At 33.9% G+C, this 23,825-nt stretch overlaps 1 protein-coding gene across 1 annotated transcript; it reads left to right on the top strand.

The window, feature by feature from the left end:
* The first annotated feature begins 254 nt into the window (after window positions 1–254).
* On the top strand, window positions 255–23,251 carry LOC125074182 (3-hydroxy-3-methylglutaryl-coenzyme A reductase). The gene is made up of 2 exons (XM_047685427.1): window positions 255–420; window positions 18,620–23,251. Exon 2 carries the CDS (start codon window positions 18,652–18,654, stop codon window positions 21,157–21,159), a length of 2,508 nt encoding a protein of 835 aa, XP_047541383.1. The 5' UTR covers window positions 255–420; window positions 18,620–18,651; the 3' UTR covers window positions 21,160–23,251.
* Window positions 23,252–23,825: the final 574 nt, after the last annotated feature.

Below are 23,825 nucleotides of genomic sequence, written 5' to 3'. Positions count from 1 at the left end.
TTATTCTAAAGATATTAAGTCTTTAAATTTAATTTCTATATTTTCCAGAATTACATCAAGGTTTTCATGAAGCAGGTATTGGGATTTGACATCACTTTTCATTTTTTTTGGGAAATGAAATCTATATCTAAAACAAAGTGCGTGTAGGGATTTAATATTTTAATATGTGGCAATACTAGACAGCTTAAGACTCAAACTTCAGACTGATTCTGAAAGAGGACCCGTTCTTTCTATTAGTGTTGATTAGTCTGTGAACGTCACTTCACATCAAAAATGTCGAAAAGTGTGTCAAAGCAATTTCATTTCACAATTTACGAATATTGAAGCGTTACTTCGCTCGCGAAATAAAACGTTCGCGTTCAAGAATCGAGTGCTTTTATAAATTTCCATCAAACACTTTGGAAGTAAATTGAATACCTGGTAAGTGAAGAAATTTCTTTTTTCAAAAGTGAAATTTTCACGTAACACTGGCCATTTACGGTTAATTATCTTAGTCCATACTGTAAATATGCTACGTTCTATCATTTAAAATTCGAACAAGCCTTATTTTTGGCGCGATTCAGTTATAATTTGTATTATTTTACGTTTTTTCAAAAATAATATCGCTCAACTATTCGTTTTAAACGCGATATCAATTTATAGCTCTATTGCGTATGTAAATAAATAAACCTGGGAGTGGATACCATTTATTGTTGGGCTAATTTATAATTTAATTTACCATGAATATAAGTTAAAAGTGAAAATTAGTTGTCTATGCTGGTCCACTCTCTCCATTGGTGACCTTGATTTTTTGGCACACTTTTCGTTCAAGTACACGAGAAATCAACGCGTGTGCAAATATTTTTCTAAGCTCTTTTCGTCAGAATATTGTGTAATAAAGAAATCGATGTATAAGTTTTTTTTTTAATATTATATATATGAATCCTTAAATGAAACCAATATTCGTCTTTTTTTTTTATTTTAATACAACTATTTTTTCTGTTTTGTACAAAGTATAATTTGCAAATATCAATGTTTTATTGCCACTACAATATTAAATAAAGCACTCGACACAACTTATTATTATGAAAAAAATATATCTAGAAGAGATATCAAAGTCATAAATATAGATTTTATTAGCAGAATATAGAGTATTACGTTAATAGTAAAGATATTTACTATAGTAATGTATATAAGACAGAAAATAATGATTTAAATACATCCATTCTATGGTTGGAGACAACCATTGAGTGATCTGTATACTAGACCAGTTGTCTGTCCAATCAGTCCAGAATGGTGTCAAAGTTTAATTTCATTTCAATAAAATTATTTGACATTTTCTGTTTCTGGGTTACCAATGCAATAATTTGTTCCACTAACCAAGAGATATCTTTTTTGTGTCCCATCCACTTTCATTTAAATAATCTATCGCAAGTTGCCCAAAAAGACATAAAGAAACAAGTTTACATATATTAAATTTGTTGTTATATTTGTATGTAAATATATAATAATAAAGAGCCTAGATGGCCCAGTGGTTAGAACGCGTGCATCTTAACCAATGATTTTGGGTTCAAACCCAGGCAGGCACCACTGAAATTTCATGTGCTTAATTTGTGATTATAATTCATCTTGTCCTCGGCGGTGAAGGAAAAAATCATGAGGAAACTTGCATGTGTCTAATTTCAACGAAATTCTGCCACATATGTATTCCGCCAACCCGCATTGGAGCAGCGTGGTGGAATATGATCCAAACCTTCTCCTCAAAGGGAGAGGAGGACTTTAGCCCAGCAGTGAGAAAATTTACAGGCTGCTGATGCTAATATAATAATAAATCAAATTTGAAAATAATTACTGCATGTTTTTTTTTTAATAGAAGCTCCTTGTTAAATTGGAAAATTATTTGTATAAAACAAATAATGAACCAGCCCATCAATAAAGCAGGTTATACACTGTCTTATTTATCCAATTCATAAAAAATTGTGACCTAACATTAAGGAAATATATATTTACTTAATGAAATATATTATCTATATATTAGAATCGAAAATTTGTTATATAGTATACAACTTATTTATTATTAAAGGAAAATTAAAGTTATATAATTCACACAGCCATTGCATAAGATATTTTAAATTTGTCATAAAGGAACCGGGTGACTTGCTCATGTACTTGACTAGTGTTTTACTTATAAACTCTCATTTGCTTCATGAAATATTATTATAATTGTAAATTGGTTTTCGTTATAACAAATACCATATTTTTTCTTAAATAAAAGGGTGTTTTTGTTATGCTATTTTGTCTAAAATCTTCAACTAATCATAGGGATATTTTGTCAAAAGTACAGGAAAGAACTCTGGGTATAAATCCTATGTGTTGAATTGTTAATATGTAAAGACATAGAGTTATATGTAAAGCTAGCATGAGTTAGGGATGTAGAGCCAACTGAGACCTTACTCTTTTTCACTTAAATCCTGAATGAAAATCAACTAATAAAGACTAAGCCCTCCTATCATCTATTTAATATGCTTTGTTTAAATAAAATTTTAACATGAGTTTTAAAAGGGTCCATGAAATTTTGTGTAACAAGTTTATTCTTATTTCAACTGAGATTAACCCAATAAAGAATGATATATATATATATAATGGGAAGAACCAAACAAAAGGATGATTGTACTTGAGATTTTAATCCAAAATCAAAAAATAGTATGTTTTATCCAATAAAATTGTCTCTCACGCCAAATAATGCTGATTAATTTAATATTTTAAATTAATACCGAGCAAACTTAAATTATTAGTAGTTATCAGAACAAACAGACATAGGAGTATGGGAACAGTACAGCAGGTATGGTGATGGCCCCACATTGGCACTATTAGAAATATAAACGATTCCTTACAAAATGCACCATTAATCATGGGAACTAAGATAATTTATATGTCGAACTACAAAACATAAAAACAAAAAACTTTGTTGTCTTGGTGTACGTGACACCTACGCTTGACACTCACCAACGTCATATTACTTTACTAGTGTGTATGTACTTTTTTCGACGTGTTTGCATAATCTATCTAAGTATATAAATAATTCCCTTGTGCCTGAATAGGCCTATACCAACCAAAAATTGACAAGAGAAAATAAACAAAATTTGACACCGAATTGATGCGATACGATTGGTCGAGAGCTTCGATATAATCTATGATATTCACTATGAACTTGCGAAAAAAATGTCATTTTGAATTTCGAAGACGTCGTTATCGGAACTTTGAAAGTAAAACTTAAATGGATACAATTAGTTTGGCGGAATAGTGTTGTGTTGAAAATAATATAACACTATATTAATTTATACATTTGTTATGGTGGCACTACCTGTAAATAGTAGAACATTTGCCAAGATAATTTTGTAATGTAATTTTTATTGTGATATTGTATCTACTGTTGGTTGTCCTACTGAAAATAAAACAAAATTAAGGTATTATAATTAAAACCTTTTTGTTATTAGTGTACAATATAGATGAATTATTAATAAATCACATTGAATATTTAAATCAAAGTTTGTTTCAAAAATGCAATTGTTGTTAGTGGTACTTAATACCCTAAGACCCTTTAACCTACCAGTTATATACCTTAAGGCAAGTGGTGATTTCTTAGATAGGTATACATATTATCCAAATCATGGAATTGAATCATGTGTCTCTTCAAACAGTATATATTATGTATTTTAAAATGTTTCCTGTGGAAGATATTACGATACGAATCTATATTCGTTCGACACAATGCGGCTGCACGGCTGGAATAATAATAGTTTGCGTCATACTTAAACTATGGTTATACCATAGACCAGATATATTTTTTTAAGAATTCATTTATACAGCGTGTTCGAAATACGAATTATATTATATCATGTAATGACTTTAGAATCATATATCAACGATATTTGATCTAGTCCTTATAAGTACATTTTGTTTTTTTTTTTGGTCCATAACGTCCTTTAGTGAACACGTTAATCTTAACTAATATTTATGGGTACCTTAAGAATCAATGATTTCTCTTGATCCTTTTGACGATGAAGGAAAACTGTGTGGAAACTTACATGTGTCGGTTGAAAATTACCACATTGTATTCTGAAGTGTGTGATATCCTCCAAGCCTTATCTACAAAAAGAGGATAGACCAGCAGTGGATTATTGACAAGCTGTTACTTAACTAAATTAACTTTCATTCACCGTATAATATTAATTATACCTATCAAAAATATCGTGACAAGAATCGTACATGTTGTAGTTAGTACTCTTTCAGCCCGTCTTTGGTTTGAACAAAAGAGCCTGCGAATCCTCGACCTTATAGCTCACAGAAATAAATGGTTGTCGGAATTAATTATACTAGAAACCCGTCACTTGGAAATAAAAAAACCACTATTAGAAAACAACTTTGCCGCTTTAAGGAGATTTATCTGCCCCTATTGTGATCATGACTTCACCTTCGACCCCTGCAACAGCTGACGATTATCGCTTAATTTGTATATATTTAAAAGGTAGATGAATAAATGCATTAACATACTCGATTTGACGCATTTTACCTTTGCCTCTAAATATATATTTTTTTAAATTCATTTAAAAAAAATATATTTTTTAAGTACAGAATCAAATCCAAATCAGTATCAGAATCAAAATATACTTAAATCAAGTGGCTCTTTCAAACACTTTGAATTCTCATAGTACAAGGTTGACTTTAATATAAAGCTACCACCGGTTCGGATGTAAACTCTAGAGAGAAGAACCGAAAAAACTTAGAAGTTACTCTTTTTCATCAATCCAAAATTTATATTGAGTTTGTTTGTTTCAACGCGCTAATCTAAGGATTTTATAGTCCGGTTTCAGGCAGATGGACAGACGTGGCGGAGGTCTTTGTTTTTAAAATATGAAATGATTGATAAAAAGATATATCTATATTTTTGTGTACCGATAAGCAAAGGTATATAACTAGACAGCCTATATCTATAAATATATAAAAGCGAAATACCTCTCACTATTTTTTTCATTGATCACGAAATCTCAGGAACTACAACACCAACGAACTTGTAATTTATCAGGTTTTGGCAGTTTCCTCATAGGTGTAACCATCCGCTAAGAACGGATTTCGTGAAACTTCATCTCAAAGGATGTAAAACTGGGTTTGGATGTTTGTGTTTTATAAAATTCGCGCAGGTAAAGCCGCAGATTCAGAAATTTCATTTAAGGGGTGATCTGTTGAACAATGTCTCCTTTCGAATGTCAAGTCAATGATGGAAAGGGAGAAGTCACTGTATAACTGAACGTTTCTAAATAATATCCAGTCTGTAAATTATCTGACAACGATCAGTTGCAACGTTGCTGCGTGAAAGGACAGATATACTTTCACATTTATAACATTAGAGGGGAATAAACAGATGGAAAAAGCGCTGAATTCATACTGATTAGTAATGATTTTCAAAAATGATGATGATTAAGCATCAAAAGCGCAATGTTTTAAGGGCCTCCTAGCGATGTAAAAAGTCGCAGGATCGATCCTGACCCCTTGGGCTATTGTAGTCACTCCTAACAAAAGGGATAAGCTTAAAAGGAGGGGTATTTGGGAATATTAGTAATTTCTTAATTAATTTGGGGAATTGCTATTATTCATCATTAAAAAAAAAGATTTATATATAATATGTCGGACTCATGCTAGACCTGTTTCGGTCAAGATAAAAAACATTGCATTTGCGAGTCTATACTATATCTACTACTAAATTACGTTAATTGGAAATCCATCACATTATTTTAGATTCCAGAACGTTCCGTTATAAGGAGGTTCGCCTTAACCGAAAATAAACAGCAAAATCTCTAAGATTAGCCAAATGTGGATATTTTATAAAATATATGGGAAAGGCCCTTGGGCCATCTAATGTAGGTGATCATAGCTGCCCATATACATTAGCGCTGTAAGAAATATTAATACTAACCCTATCTCTTACACCGTGAATGCAACACAAACCTTGAAAACGAAGATTGTCATATCTCTTGTGTCTGTAATTAAACGGGCTCGCCCTTTAAACTGGAACACAATACTACATAAGGCTATTTTGTAGAATACGTGTTCAATTTATGGTTCTTTCCCAGACATTACTGAGTATTGTCAGGTGTACTGAAAAATCACGAAGGGTACTTAACACCTGACCTCACTCCTGGACTCGTGTGTGGAAGCCAGTTCGTTATAATGTAAATTTGAAATTGAAGAATGACTCTTCCATCACACAATGTCAGATCAAAGATGTCCAAAAACGATTACACGGCCAATTTTCTTAAATACAATGAACAAATTTAACTTGATGTTGTGTATGTATTTATATTTGGCACGTGTGAGTTCACACGTGTAGGAGTTCGTTATTTTAGCTCGGAGGGACACCTATTTCGAGATAATCAGAAGTGTTATGCTGTACATCGCTTGTGACTCGTGAAATGTCAAACTGACTTACAATTTTTTTTTTTAATATATGTTTTGGGCATATGATCCGCTTGATGGTAAGTGGTCGCAATACATCGCCAATCCGCCACCAACCTTGGGATCTAACATTTTATATGTTAAGTTCCTTGTGCCTGTAGTTACACACACTTTAAACTAGTTCAGTTTGACGGTATCTAGTACCTACCCAGATAGACTAGCACAAACTACCACCAAGTGGAAGTATGTGTTCTTTAAATGTGACAATAATTACTAGTGGTCGCCCAGTGGCGGATTCAATTCGATCAAAATCAAAATATACTTTATTCAAGTAGGCTACTACAAACACTTTCGAATCGTTATTTAACTAATTACTAATCATTATTAATTTGCACGTTTCGAACATTTTTTTTTAAATTGGTAACCCTAACGCGCTTCGGTTGCTGTAACCAAAAAAAAAACGTAATGATAAATAAGAAAAAATATTTATATATAAATAAAATCAATGTATATTTATTTAATTAGAAACGCCAACGCCAAAACTTACATAATTTAACAAAATCACATTGATATATAATATATCCGTAATTAGCATATACATAGTTCATGTCGCATGTCAATAATATCATCGAGATCTGCGTCGAGTATATCTAATTTGTTCGCTACGGAATAACTCGTGATATTACAGTGAATGACTCAACGTATCCAGCATCTTGAAATCACGGAAAGTCCCGACATATTTAATAGGAATACTGACTGTAATTGACAACCTTAATAGCTTACGTTAAACTAACATTTGGATCCCGCGGTCATGATTTCAATTCCCGAGTCCAATAAAAAGATTAATCTGATTTTTCCGTCGAAAAAATCTCAGTAGTCCAGAATTTGGAATATGAGTCCCCTTTCCTACACTTAATCCTGATTCTGTGCATTAGCCCTTAACTCTCTTATCTGATACAGATTTTACATTAGCAGCCTGTAAATTTCCCACTGCTGGGCTATGGCCTCCTCTCCTTTTAAGGAGAAGGTTTGGAGCATATTCCACCACTTTGCTCCAATGTGGGTTTGATTGGATACAGATTTTGTGGGTAGGTAAAGATAAAGAGAGTGCACTTCACAACTGTAATATGTCCTGAGCAAATGTCATAATTGGAACAGTCCGTAAGAAATGTTAAAAAATATATTAAAAATAATCATTTGTATGTTCGTTATTCAAACGAAACAATGTCTTCACGGATTTGGATGAAATTCTGACTTAACTGACTAATTTTTGAACTTTTTGTTTGATATAGTAATGTTTACAAATATTTGAATGTATCGCGCAAGCAATCTTTTCGCTGGTCGACTTAAAGTAATAGCAATAAATCTCCACGCAATAATTCTTACCGACTTTTAAAAGTAGGAGTGTATTTAATGATTTTATTAGCGTTGGCTTCAGTATAGTTTCAAATTGATAGTGTAAAGTTTCACTTGGTTATAAGGTTAGTCTAAGTAGGTACCACCCACTCATGATATTATATTGTACCGTCAAACAGTATTGTAACATGGTATAGTAACAACACAGGACATAACATCTTAGTTCCCAAGGTTGATGGTGATATGAGGATTGATTAATATATTTTACAGTAGAAATGTTTATGAGCCCTAATGACCACTAACAGTAGTCGCCAATGACTTTGAAATATCTGACAGTTCATTTTGGCAATAAGCAACATTAACATTATATCCTCTCGGATAATGGATTAAATACCATCTGACAGCCAACGCAAGCAACGCGCGCTCATTGGTCTAATGAAATAGCGCGCGTTTCGAAGGCTTCCTGTTACAGACTTCCGTCCCATTTCAAGAAGTTTGACTGATTGCAGGAAAGCGAGTGGAAAGATGTTACATATCAAAAAGGTTCCGTTCCAATTTCTTTTGTACGAAATTATATGTATGAATAAATTCAAATCATTTTTTAAATCGTTTTTTTTTTTAAATTTGCATAACATTCTAATGAAACGGCTCTCATTGCAGTGCTATTTTGTAAGAACTAACTTCGTTCACTTTTGAAATGATGTCTGTTATAACGTTAGTTAAGTGATGAAAATATGCGAATCTTAAACGTCTACGTTACTAAGTTCTGCTGGTTCAAAGCCAAGTAAGCATTGAATTTCTATGCGTTTATTTATGTTTATAATTCATCTCGTTCTTGACTACGATTGGCTATTGACTAAAGATCTTTTCACTTAGGGAGGAGTGCCCCTAGGTCAAATTATTGGCGTGTTACAAATAAAATCTAATTTGTTCATTTCTTTGCTATCTTTGTTACATTAGTCATCTCACGCACACTTAAGACCTCTTATTAGCACGAGCGTCACGCCTATAAATTAGCGTCTAGGTGTGCTGTGCCCTTTCGTGATTAAATAGATCTATACGTGGTAACTCATTTTGAAAATATCGATAGCAGAGTCATATCACTTGGGATTTCACGATGTTCGATGCGATCCGAGTTCGTCCTCATAGAATATCTCCACAGTTGATTAATGTATGTAAATAAACTATGTATATATTACTCCGTCGCAAAATATACAACATATTATGTACTTAATATTTTGTAATGAATTATTAAGTAAATGTTGAAAATGAAATTACACGTGCCTGTGTAAGGGCTTCGTCACGTTGGCAACGATTTGTCTTTTTATAAATACGATTTCAATAAAGAATAATTAATTTATTTGTTGATTTTTAATTTTAAATTGTAGAGCTTATTAGGTAAACTTTGAAATCAATATTACTTACTGGTAGGTTTGGGTACCACCGCCTTTATAATTTTCTACCGACAAATAGTAATAATTAGTGTTGTTGTGTGACTGTTTGGGGTGTGTGAGCCAGTGTAACTACAGATACAAGAGCCATAAGATCTTAGTTACCAAGTGTGTCGCATTAGCGACGTTAAAGTTAATTAAGTCTGTGACCGGTATTGACTATTTACAAAACAAAAACAAAAAAAAATCTCGTATTTTGTGTCTAATGTCCAAGCAATGGCAACAGAATGAAATCAGTGTTTAATTAAACATCCGTTTAAAGTCTTTATAAGAGCCGAGATGTTTCAGTGGTTACAATATGTGAATCTTAAACGATGATTTTGAGATAAATCTCGCGGCAAGCATTACTACATATTTATGTGTTTAATTGTCTTCATCTCGTGGTCGGTGGTGAAAGTAAACATCGAGAGGAAATTTGCACGTTGTAGATTCTCATTCGACAATCCGTATTGGAGCATCGTGATAGGTTTATCACCTTCTCAAATTGGACAGGAGATCAGGGCCAGCAGTGAGATATTATCAAGTCTTTACTTTACTATACTTTTAAAAGTTTAAATGGTGAGGATAATAATTATTAACAAAGGATTAACAAAGAAATTGATACTGCTATCAGTCTTCAAAGTTCATCGCTCCGATTAATCTCTTTTCTGTCTTCATCTTATGTGACGTTGATGAAGTACCCAACGAATATCTAGGATTATACCCAAATAAACTAGGCAATGTCCCAAAGCGACGATTTTATCAAAATATAAGGAAATGACGTATGTACTCGACTCTACACTCGACCAACCATTGGCGATTGTCAATTGACGTTTTCGATCGATTACTTTCAACCAATTGACAGGATTTATTTGGACGAATGCAAAGCTCAAAATCGCTTCGACAATTGTCGAATTCACATCGTCTAGATCCCATCATCTGTTTGCAAAATTACATGTCATACGTCAAAGATAAAACATTTTAATAATTATTGTGTTTACATTTTGAATTAGATTAATGTTTGTAATTAACCTAATTGTTTTCTAAACAAAACAATAACAAAGCGGTTTTATTTTCATTACATAATATTAGTTACTAACGGCGCTTATTTAAATGCAATACATAAAAATATGGCTATACTTAAAACTGGATTTTATTGTGAGGAAAACCCGACAGCGCTGAACGGCTATGTGATAAGAATACAAGCGTATACATAATAAAAAATGATTCATTTGAATAACAAATTGTGCCTGACGCTACTGCGAACAGCTCGTGTCAATTTACATAGTCTAAAAGATAAGTCACAAAGGTACGAGTTTCCTTATAATTACAGAGCCGAAGATCGGTACGCGTCAGGTACACGTTGATTAAGGAAAATTTTGTATGGAACCAATCGTACTAATTTATATATGTTCTTGATTCCTGGTTTCTATTTCGATACAACTTCGACTTTACTAATATAAATCTCAGTTGAATCGGAGATAAGGATTTATTCTACTGATTTATAGCGGCGAAGATACGTTACCAATTCTGTTTCGATTCAACTTCGACAGAACCGCAACCGGATCGTTGTTTTAGTAGAGTAGCGGCAATTTGTTTGTAAGAGCCGCATTTTTTTTTTATTTGGTTGGAGAAACATGATGTTTTCGTAAAAGGAGGCCATCTTCTGGCATCTGTCACTTTCGAGCATGACTTTATGACGCTCGGCAGCGAGAGGTTTTCGCCGATTATGGTCACCAGAGAAAAGCGCTGGGGCCCTCATGAGGCACATTGTGTCAAAGTCGCGCCGTGTCTGAAAGCACAACACACTAATGGCAGGAGGGTGTCACCTCCTGCCTGGCTATTCCGTGCAGGTCCCTACCAAAGCAGTAAGAACCCCCCTGCCTATTGTCTTTTTGATTATTAGACTGGAATACGCTAAAAATAAAGTATACACTCTGTAAATGATGAGGTCATTATAACTTTTACTCATTGCCATAAAAATGATTGAGGGTATTGAGCCTGTGTAAGTTTGAAACTAAGGTATCACTAAGACTATACTACGTGTATTGTGTGGTTTTCAGTAAAATAACAGCAGAAACGAACGATCTGGTTTGGTTAATTGTCCCGTATCGCTTAAATGTCTCAAACATCGACGATGATCAAAATTAAAATATACTTTATTCAAGTAGGCTTTTACAAGCACTTTTGAATCGTCATTTAACAAGCTATTTAAAGTAAAGTTACCACCGGTTCGGAATGTAGATTCTACCGAGAAGAACCAACAAGAAATAAGAATTTACTTCAAACGCATCTATACTAATACATATTATAAATGCGAAAGTAACTCTGTCTGTTACCTCTTCACGATTAAACCGCTGAGCCAATGTAGAGGAAATTTAGTGTGAAAATGTTTGAGTCCCGGCTAAAATTCGCGATTGATGTGTCGACATTTCAGTTCACGATTTATGTAAAACGGTTCAGCTAGTATTTTTATATCGCGTGCAAGGTGTAGTGTAAGACCCCAGATTTCATTTCCCGATAGCAACGACCTAAATCGAAATCTAATTGATTCACTTGATATGTCTGTTGGAATCATTTAATAACAGACTTGTTGCAAAAAATATCTCTAGATGTTGTATTGTTTATGTAAGTTGGTCTGTGCGCATGGAGCTGTTGATGTCGAGACCTGGCTTCGAGATCAAGTCTACTTTGTTAAAATTTTTGACTATATTTTTAGTAAAAGATATAACATTTTCCTGGTACTTTATTTGTATTTCACTGACTATTATCTGGTTCACAACCGCGTTAAGAAGACCCGTGTAAACTGTTGATCCGAAATAATTAGAATTATTGATAACTCCGTTCGATAAATGTAATTATATGTACAAGATATATCGTAGACTTACTTATATAGATAATAACAGTACTCTTTTTTTTTTCTATTATTAGAGTGTTTGTAAATATAAAGACACTTAAGAATATAAGAACTATTTGATGTGAAATAAAAATAGGTACTGTATAAGTCAAGATCATATTTACTGGTTGAAGTATTTGTTTCAGTTTTTCGATTGTTTGGTTTACAGGTTTACGCGTTTTAGGGGTTGGTCGTCAAATATTAGAAATAAAAACGTAACTTATGTCCTTCCTTGTCCAAGCAAAGTTGGTGGTAGGGCTTTGTGCAAGCCCGTCTGGGAAGGTACCACCGACTCATCAGATATTCTACTGCCAAACAGTAGCACTCAGTATTGTTGTGTTCCGGTTTGAAGGGTGAGTGAGCCAGTATAACTACGGGCACAAGGGATATAACATCTTAGTTCCCAAGTTGGTGGGGCATTGGTGATGTAAGAAATGGTTAATATTTCTTACAACGCCATTGTCTATGGTGACCACTTACCGTCAGGTGGCCTATTTGCTCGTCAGCCTACCGATATCATAAAAAAAAACTTGCTGTATACAAAATTTCATCGAATTCGGTTCAGCGAATTAGCCTTTTCTTTCGCATTTATAATTTTAGCATAAATTGTGAAAATTGTCACCATAGGCCAAACTATTTGGTGTTGTAACTGCAAATTTACATATTTTTATGGCAATTTTGTTACGGAATCATATATACATATAACCCATACCATGATTCCGAATTTAGTATGATATTAACCTTAATCTTAGATCCGCCTTCGCATCAAGATATGTCTGTTAATTTAACATTTTGTCATTGTTCCACTACTGGGTAAAAGCGTCGTCAAATATTGTGCAAAAAGTTCGAAGCGTCTTTTTTATCCACACAGTGGAATCATTCTGCAAGGCCTCTGGGAAAATTGTGTTATGTGCTTACCCTTGCTACCACAGTACCATAGGATTGAACCCGCAATCTTCGATAAAGAATGACGTGATCACTGGGCCATCACGGCTCAAAAGAATTTATACTTTCGTTAAATATCCCAGTACAATGATCTTTACCTTGAAATATTATTAATTTTGTGTCAGACAATTTTGAACTTTATATCAACGTGATAAGGTAGGAAGATTTTAGAGATTAATGCAGTTCTCGTCACCGATAAACAGGTTTCGATAAAACAACCATAACAATGTGATTTCACTTTACAGGGCTGTCAACGTATCTTAATATAAGCACATTTTTATAAAATCCCTACTTATGAGCTATACAAAACGCGATATATATGTATATATCATCGTTTTTTTCGCGTCAATCACGTGAAAACTATCGGTATGAGACAAACCGACGAGAAATTTTTCGTACAGTGTATTCCAACTACAAGACGACAAAAGCCAAAAAACAATATGAGTTATCAAACAACAAAGTTATCCATGATCTTTATTATGGATTTGCGAAATTTCATATTTTGAATTTTGATGAAGCTGCTGTCGCAACTTTGGAAGTAAATTTAAAATGGATTTAAGTATTTAAGTGTAATAGTGTTGTTTTATAAATAAAAATATATTAATGAAGAACTGTTAATGAAGAACAATATAGCTCAGCTATTAGCAAATCGCATGGAATATATCTGCATTGTTTCTTCGATGCTATTAATTCCTCAATGAAACGGGCGACTAAACGGAAAGACCATCAACAACGTCGTGTGATCTTTCTGAAAGTGTTTTTACCTCTATTATGTGATTTTTTTTAAGTACATCTGACTAATGTGAAATTCGTTACATAATTATTAGAACAAGCTATATAACCTTTTTATTAGACCGTGTTTTATATAAAGAACTTTATATGTAAGGAGTTTTCGAAGGTTGAAGTAAAAAAAACACGTGGAAACCATTATTTCAATTTCAGAACATAAAAATGCATAACGGTTATATAGTTATGAAATGTTTTATTGTTGTTATAACTTTAATATTTACATTGGAACCTTGACGTGGAGATTTATCGCCTGGGGCCAATTCTAACTTAAAACGGTAATGATATGTGTCCATTCAGATCTAACGATTATTCCTCAATTAAATTAACCTCAGTTTAATCGTAATTGAAGCCCAATTCTACTTATATCAATATCGATTTGATCTTGATTATATTCCGGTCCAACTTTAAATGAAACGACACTAGATAAACCGATGGATGGACTAAAAAATGGCTCAGCGATTGTTTCGATTCGATTGAGTATAAACTGAGTTAGTTAAAATGAGTTAATTTATTGAATTGGGGCCCTAATAATCGAATTCAAACATATTTACATCTTAAGTTTCCAAAATGACAGAAAATCAATTCAGCAGTGATAATTATCAATTAAAAGTTTTCGTCTGATTGTGAATATGTCATTTTCAGTACCCTTGAAAACTTATAAGTTTAAATTTCAAAATGATCCGATCAGTAGATCTGAAAGCGTAACAAACAAACATACTATCAACTTTGTAATTAGTTTTTATTTGGATTTATTTGGAAATGCTTCCAATGCTTCCAACCATGTGAACTTATATCTAAATCTTCCATATTTTATGAAATAGTCCTCTTATTTTAATCCTGTATTATCAAATTTTATCGATACAGTTAGAAATAACTCCATCTTGTTCTAAAGTCCATATTTTTCGGCATTAACAGAATCCAGTGATGATTTTGTATAATCCTAAATTTGGCACTAGCTGTTTTTATTTCGACATCTGGACCCTTATTGCGTGTTCATTGATCCCACTTATATATTAAATAAGCCGAGAAAGTATTAAATGGAACAAGTGGATCCCCACCGATCGTGGCTGGGTGAAATGCGGTCAGATACCATGTGCCTAATTTGTGTTTAATGTCATATTTGAAGGAAAACATCCTGAGGGCACATGTATTGGCTTGGATTCTGTTTCATGTGACTATCAACTCGCACTGGAACTCCATTTTTTTAATAAGTAAGTTAGGCAGACGGGCAAATGGGCCAACTGATGATAAGTGGTCACCACCGCACATAGACACTGGCGCTGTTAGAAATATTAAACATTCCAAAGCGCAGCCAACCTTTGGAAACTAAGATGTTATGTCCCCTGTGCCTGTAATTACACTGGTTCACTCACCCTCCAAACCGAAACAATACGATACTATGCAATTCTGTTAAGCGGTAGAATATATGATGTGTGGGTGCTACTAGCCCAGATGAGCTTGCACAAAGCTCTACCACCGAGATGGCATGGTATATCTAATCCTGGAAGCCCAGCCGTGGGACTTATTCAATGACTCATAAAGTCACTCTTACTTACATTTATTTTTTTCTGTTGTCTATTTATGTTGTTGATCAATAAGTTTGAAATAATTGGAACATAAATACTTTAATTAAAACAGTCTCACGCATTCGCTATCGTTTGAATTGGTTGAAATGTTTTATTTATTAGTTATGCGTAATCCGTATTTACATATAAATGTCGTATCAATAATTATGACACATCTGAATTAGAATTATTGACCCACTGATTCTCCGCAGACGCAAAATTTCAAGATAAAAAGAATGTCATCGTATATATGTACTTGAACAAATGGTCTACCTGGTGGATAAGTGATTACCACCGCCAATTATTAGCGCTGTCCAAACCTTCTCCTCAAAGGGAGAGGAAGCCTTAGCCCAGCAGTGGGAAATTTACAGGCTGTTAATGTATATTTTGTATGTAGTTTATAGGAGATACATTCTTCATCACAAAATAGCAGATAATAATAATAAAGCTAATAAATAAAGCTAATTTAACTAATTATAATTGACACAATTAATTACGATTGGTTAAATTATAAATTCCTTTTGATTCGGTATATACCTTTGTGGAATCTGTTATTCGTAAATCATATTCGTATTAAATAATTAAAGCCATTCGCTTGTTTTTAATCATCATTAGTATACGAATGAATGTATCTTAAGAATCAACTTCAATATCATTATTTTAAAAAGCGACTTCGAGAAATTATATTTAGTAAACGCCCTAAAGGCGGAGATTAACACGCTAAGTGCATTTCAATATACAATTCTTAGCAAGAGGTAACAAGAACGTCAAACTAGTAAATACTTGGTCAAGGATAACAGCTTGAATGATGCTAAAGTTTTTAAAATGAGTCTCCAAAGGGCGAAGAGATTTGCTTGCGAAATTTTTTATTATATTTTGAATGTAACATATATAGATATAAAATAAACTTTTGTTTGATAAAGTAAGTATAGAATTTGATAAGAAAAATAGTAGTATATGACATTTTATTTCACCGATTAGCAGGTCTATGTCAAATCTTGCAAATGAAATTTCAACAAGATTCTCACGACCGATCGAGCTCGAATTGTTTACACTTGTGGTCGCCGCTAACAATGCAATATAATCTTTCTACTCTAACGATAAAGGAGATCTTTTTTGTAATGCCTAACTGAAAAATCTACTAATAAAATTCCGCAGACATTTTTAACTTTGCCGTTTCATAGATTCAAATCATTTGTAAAAATATATATATTTCGGGGTAGGCGTTTTTATATTTATCTATATGACCATTTATTCTACTCTGATTTTACATTTCCAAGTGTGAGGGAGCCAGTTTATATCTTGTTTATAGAAAATATTTATATCTTTAATCCCATGGTTGGTGATAAATTGCGATGATAACTTCCCATAAAGGAGTTCATTTTCCCGCCTGCTTTACAAAAGTAAAAAGATAAAATTTATTTTCGAAACACAGAGAGAAACATAACTATAATTGAAAGCTTGTATCCGACATTAGTCCATTTATTTCTCATTATTGCAAATAACAACCACGTTTGTGGAGAAAATATCTCAACAAAAGCTGATTTTTCTAAAAATATCTTCAGACTTTGCTCCAAGGATGGAAAAAGACATCATAAATTTGCTTAAACCAATAGACCTTTGTTCAGACCGTGGATAAATATTAACACAATGCTCTAAGTGCTGGCGGGGACATCAAATATTGTCTACGTTTCAATATTGATACTTAATTCATATTATCGATAGCAATAATTCAATACAATACAAGAGTTTGCCATGTAAAGCGCTGACTTGGATAAATTATATTTTGATAATGGCCTCCATCATGCCTCAAAATGGTTTAAGAATTCCGAATTTACATTTCGTCAATTGGATTGAATGAAGTCCTTATAGCAATTTAGAATTTTTCTATATCGTCTAAAATAACTTACACATATATGATCCGAGATGGCACAGTAGTTAGAACGCGTGCTTCTTAACCAATGATTTCGAATTTAAACCCAGGCAGGCACCATTTTTCATGTGCTTAATTTGTGTTTATAATTCATCTCGTGCTCGGCGGTGAAGGAAAACATCGTAAAGAAACCGGCGTGTGTCTAATTTCAACGAAATTCGTGAAGAAACCGGCATGTGTCTAATTTCAACGAAATTCGTGAAGAAACCGACATGTGTCTAATTTCAACGAAATTCTACCACATGTGAATTCCACCAACCCGCACTGGAGCAGCGTGGTGGAAAATGCTCCATACCTTCTCCTCAAAGGGAGAGGAGGCCCAGCAGTGGAAAATTTACAGGCTGTTTATGTGTTATATGTGTATATGATCAAACGGTAAAATATGAGGGCATCTGAGGACGGATACAGGAAGGGACACTAATCTGACCTTCAATGGACCAGTTTCGATCTAAATTCCGATAAATGTATACGTAGACTACCTGTATTCATAGTGAACTGAACTCCAGTATTTAACTCAACTTCTGCATTGTCTTAGTGAGGGCCTTGAGAGATATACTCAATTACAAGGGCTTCTTGCATTGAAGAGTTAAAACTTCATTAACGTAAAAGATAATATAGATAAAATATATGTCATGTTTAATTAGCATCTAAATCTATATAAAGTCGAAGTTTTAATGAGAGTTTCACATCAAAAATAGAAGATTCGATATTGTTTAAAAATATATAATATTTTTTGCAACTTTTTTGTACGAAATACGATCCAGGCTATTTTGAATTTCACTAAGCGGAAACTTTCTCTGTAATTTACGTATGACGTTCGTATTTATTTATCTAGTACTAGCGACCCGTCTTGGCGTTGCACAGTTAGAATAATGAACGTTTTTAGAAGGGATTTTTATATTAATGAAGGTTTATTGAACGAACGATACAAGAAATGCTATTGGTTTTTTTTTTGGTTAGAAGCCGTCTAGTATACCAACGTAGTCAACAACTCGCCAATCCAAATTCATCACATTTGGATAAATGGTTAAGCACGCTTATATAAAAAAACATTTATTCTTATTTATATAAAAGAAGATAAAATATTTTTGATTGTTATTTAAAAAATCTGATAATGACCATGAAATCATATTTTTACAATAAAAAGTTAGATAAAATAAAATAGGTTACGACTTATGACCTTTTGGCACCCATAAAAATTTAAAATATTACAAAATCTTACAAAATGGTTGAATATTAAGACACGATATCTAACCCAAGGTTTTCTTTACAGGTATCAGCTGTGTGGCAGCTTAATCAGCTATAATGAAGGTGTGGGGTGCTCATGGCGAATTTTGCGCCAGACATCAATGGGAGGTAATCGTAGCCACTTTGGCTCTATTGGCCTGTGCTGCTAGTGTGGAACGACATGGCACAGGAACTCGAGCCGAACGATGCGCAGGCTGGGCTAGAGCTTGTCCTGGACTTGAAGCGGAGTACCAAGCAGCTGATGCTGTCATTATGACCTTCGTACGTTGTGCGGCTCTGCTCTACGCCTATTACCAAGTTTCAAATCTCCAGAAAATTGCTTCAAAATACCTTCTCATCATTGCTGGTGTTTTCTCAACCTTTGCAAGTTTTATTTTCACATCAGCCCTTGCTAGTTTGTTCTGGAGTGAACTAGCCAGTATAAAAGATGCCCCGTTTTTATTTTTACTGGTCGCTGATGTTGCCAGAGGAGCGAGAATGGCGAAAGCCGGTTGGAGTGCCGGTGAAGATCAAGGCAAGAGGGTAGGGAAAGCTCTTTCACTACTCGGGCCGACAGCGACGTTAGATACACTTCTAGCGGTCCTCCTCGTCGGTGTTGGTGGTTTATCTGGCGTCCCTAGATTGGAACATATGTGTACATTCGCCTGCTTGGCGTTATTAGTAGACTATTTGGTGTTTGTTACATTTTATCCAGCTTGTTTATCACTGGTAGCAGATTTCGCTTCTGGGAGAAAAGAAATGGGAACAGACGGTCCGTTTTCTGAAACTGATTTAAAACCGAACCCAGTTGTGCAAAGAGTTAAAATGATAATGGCTGCTGGGCTACTTTGTGTCCACTTAACTAGCAGGTGGCCCTGGACTAGAGAGAACGGAATGATAGAAGGATCTTTGACTAACGATTTTAAGTCTGGATCTCACGAGAATGTTCTATTCCACTCCTATGTCAAATGGTTTTCGGTGAGCGCCGACTACATAGTTATAGCGACCTTGCTATGCGCCTTAATTATCAAATTCATCTTTTTTGAGGAACAAAAGAATTGGATTATTGATATGAATGATTTAACGGTTAAAGAAGTTGTAAAACGCAACACTAAACCGAAATTTTCGGTTGGTGAAGATGTCAAGTCTGACATGCATACACAAACAGATGACTTGCTCAATTGTGAAGAATCGGAATGGCCCCTACTGTCGCCTAGCTCTTCAGCCGCTAGGCTTAATTCTAAAAAGCGCCCAATGGCTGAATGCTTAGAGATATATCGGTCAGAAGGAGTCTGTACTTCTCTTAGCGACGAAGAGGTTGTAATGCTCGTTGAACAGTCTCATATACCTTTACATAGACTTGAAAATGTGTTAAACGATCCTCTACGAGGCGTCAGATTACGAAGGAGAGTTATATCCTCGAGATTCCAAACAGAAGCAGGCATAAAACAACTGCCGTACCTAAATTATGATTACAGTAAAGTTTTGAATGCTTGCTGCGAAAACGTTATAGGATACGTCGGTATCCCGGTTGGATACGCTGGTCCGTTAGTTGTCGACGGTAAAGCGTATATGATCCCAATGGCTACAACTGAGGGCGCTTTAGTTGCGTCCACCAACAGAGGTGCAAAAGCCATTGGTACAAGAGGTGTCACTAGTGTTGTTGAAGATGTCGGTATGACGAGAGCGCCGGCTGTGAAACTGCCCAACGTCGTACGTGCACATGAATGCCGTCAATGGTTGGATAATAAAGATAACTACGCGATAATAAAAGAAGCATTTGACTCGACGTCAAGATTTGCTCGTCTTCAAGAAGTTCACGTAGGTGTTGATGGAGCAACCCTGTATTTAAGATTCAGAGCCACTACTGGTGATGCTATGGGTATGAATATGGTATCCAAGGGTGCGGAAAATGCACTGAAGTTACTCAAAAACTTCTTCCCTGATATGGAAGTGATCAGTCTTTCTGGTAACTATTGTTCTGATAAGAAAGCAGCCTCTATTAACTGGGTTAAAGGTAGAGGCAAAAGAGTTGTTTGCGAAACTACAATCTCAGCTGAAAACTTAAAAAATATATTTAAAACTGATGCTAAAACAATGACTCGATGCAACAAAATAAAAAATCTCTCTGGATCGGCGTTAGCGGGCTCCATTGGTGGGAATAATGCCCACGCAGCGAATATGGTGACGGCCATCTTTATAGCAACAGGACAAGATCCGGCTCAAAACGTAACTAGCAGCAACTGTTCAACCAATATGGAAGTCTGTGGTGAAAATAGAGATGATCTCTACATAACATGTACTATGCCGTCGCTGGAAGTCGGTACAGTTGGTGGTGGTACGGTTTTGACGGGACAAGGAGCGTGCTTACAAATTCTCGGCGTTAAAGGAGCTGGTGTACGTCCTGCTGAGAATTCAGCCAGATTAGCTTCTCTCATATGCGCTACCGTTTTGGCTGGAGAATTAAGCTTGATGGCTGCCCTAGTCAATTCCGACTTAGTTAAATCACATATGCGTCACAACAGATCAACAGCGAATGTTGCAAACGTGGCTAATGATATGACTTTAAAGGTACCGAAGTTATAACAGTGGTTACGTACACCAAGATATTGAAGATAGAGGAGAATAGCTTTCATCGAGAATGAGGTAAATGATTTAGTAATTACTAATATCGGAAAATTACCAAAAACCGTACACTGCCTTCTTTACAACGATTACTTGGATTATCGAACTAATAGTTCATAATGTGTGTTAATTTATTAAAATATGTGTCGTATTACAATGAATATCATAAAATAATATAACATCCAGTGTGCACGAGGCTAAAATAAAATTACGGACTCAGAACTCTTCCCTGTGGAAACCCCGGTGATATAAACATAAACTCTGTAAATAAAACTTCTTCCTATTTATAACTTCGTTACGAAATCAATATATTATTGTAAGTATAAATGAGTTTAATAAAGTATCGTAAATTATTATAAACGAGGTATGATAAAGTCAAATGCATGTTTAAAATCTGAATACAAGGATGAAACTTGCTGTGAAATTGGAAGTTACTTTTTAAATAAAGTTTATTTAACTAGTTATAACAACTGTACGCATTATTGTATAAGATATTAAAATGTACATTCGTGTGCAAACAGTTTCGTAATGTTTACATTATAGACAATGTTTACATAAATAACATGCGAAGAATATAAATGATCTTGTATTACAAAAAGTAATATTGATTTGAAAATGTCAAGGATATTGACGGGGTTGTTGAATATAGTTACGACCTTCATGTGACACTTATGAAGATTATTCATTCAATCAAAAGTAAACTGAATTGAATTCATAAATATAAAAGATTTCACAGGTCGTGTTTATAAAATTAACGCAGTTCACGACGGAGATTTGTTTAATCTTCAAATAAAGTAGATTGTAATTTCTGTTTAAAGTTACAATCAATACAATCGAAACTCCATCATCATTATTGAATTTATTGCCAGTTAATACGCTCAATATTTCCGAATTGGAGGAAAAGTTACTCCTCTATTTCATCTTTGCAAAAGCAAAACACTTTATGTCCTAAACAAGTAATACTTATATTTATTACATAAATACATTTTATCTATAGACATAAAACTATAAATAGCTGGTGTATTTACCCGTTTAGTACATTCGCTGCACATTGGCACTTACAAGTTTTAAACCCATAGATCATCAATGCTCCAAAAATTTTGGGATTTAAGATGCCTCATGTCATTGACACTGTCCAAATTATCTTTAAAAAACCTATACTATTTATTGACACTTGATGGTAGAATATATAATCGTACCTAAGCAGACGGGTTAAAACAACAACCAAGAAAGACGTATATTTTAAATCATTAAAAGAAAATTAAAACTCACTGGCTGTTAATGAGTTCGTGACGATTTGAGCTAGCGTGTTAACTTAACAAGCGATATGTCGTCATATGAGCCTTGGGTCTCATTTTGTGAACGTTAAGCAAACGTAAAAATAACCTTAAACTTAATTCGCTTGAGATTTATCATCAGAATCGCCATTCAATTTTATAATGAAGATTTTATTCAAAAATATCACACAGTTATTAAAAAATAGCTGAACGAGGCTTCACGGGCGACAAATTCGTGTAATACACGCATACTTGACATTACAAATAACATTTAGACAGATATCCCATTGTTACGAAATAAAATGAAAGTATTATCAAAATCGGTTCAGTAGTTTCAAAGTTTATCGATTAAAACAAACGAATTTTCCTATAATCTTCATAATTAGTAAAGACTATCTCTACATAGTATAAAACCAAGTCGCTTCCTCACGTCTGTATGTTTAGATATTTTAAGCTACGCAACGGATCTTAAAGCGGGTTCAACTGCGAACAGAGAGATTCAAGAGGAAGGTTATAATAGAGAAAAGTCGAGAATTTCAACTTGAATCTAAAAGTACTATACCCTTATCGTACTCGAGTGAAACCGGGCAGGGAAGCTAGTGTAAGATATATTAAAATTAAATCATAACAACGAGACAGAGAGAAATTTCTACAGTAAATAATATTTAAGTAACCATTATTAGCACATACGTGCCAAAAATGAATCTATATGCTTAGTCACAGTTCAAGATTTGCACAAAATTTACATCACCAATTCTTGGGACTTGCGCGTACAATACCTAAAAAAAAATTACGTCGAAACGAGAATATACTTTTTTCAAGTTAGCTGTTACAAGCACTTTTTAATCTATATTTTACAAGATTATATATATATATCCTACTGATTTGGAATGTGTATACTATTAATAAGAACAGAGAAGTTTCAATAAGACCTCTTGGAGCTTATTGGACCACGCTTCTTCAATGCAAGTTGATAGTTCCACACAACACCATAAGGAAACCTAAATTTTTATCTGTTACGTGTAGATTTATTATTTCCTGGATTGCCAGGCACGAGATGAATTATGAAAACAAAATTAAGCACATAAAAATTCAGAAGTGCTATTCTTAAGTTTGAATCCGGAGTATTTGTTTGGGATTCAAATATTCCAAGTAGTTACTTTTTTGAAAATGTTTACGAACAAATCTTCTATCCCATGCTGTTTTATTTTTTTATGACGATGTGGTTTATTTAAACTGCTAACCTAACCTAAATAACAATTATTGTCTAATATTAAATTAATTACATCATTATGTCTACAAGCTAATTTGAATAAAGTATATTTATGACTAATACTGTTCTGAAGAGAA

This window comes from Vanessa atalanta, chromosome 27, assembly GCF_905147765.1.
Source record: "Vanessa atalanta chromosome 27, ilVanAtal1.2, whole genome shotgun sequence".
Taxonomy (NCBI): domain Eukaryota; kingdom Metazoa; phylum Arthropoda; class Insecta; order Lepidoptera; family Nymphalidae; genus Vanessa; species Vanessa atalanta.
This window is presented reverse-complemented; position numbering and strand designations above follow the sequence as displayed.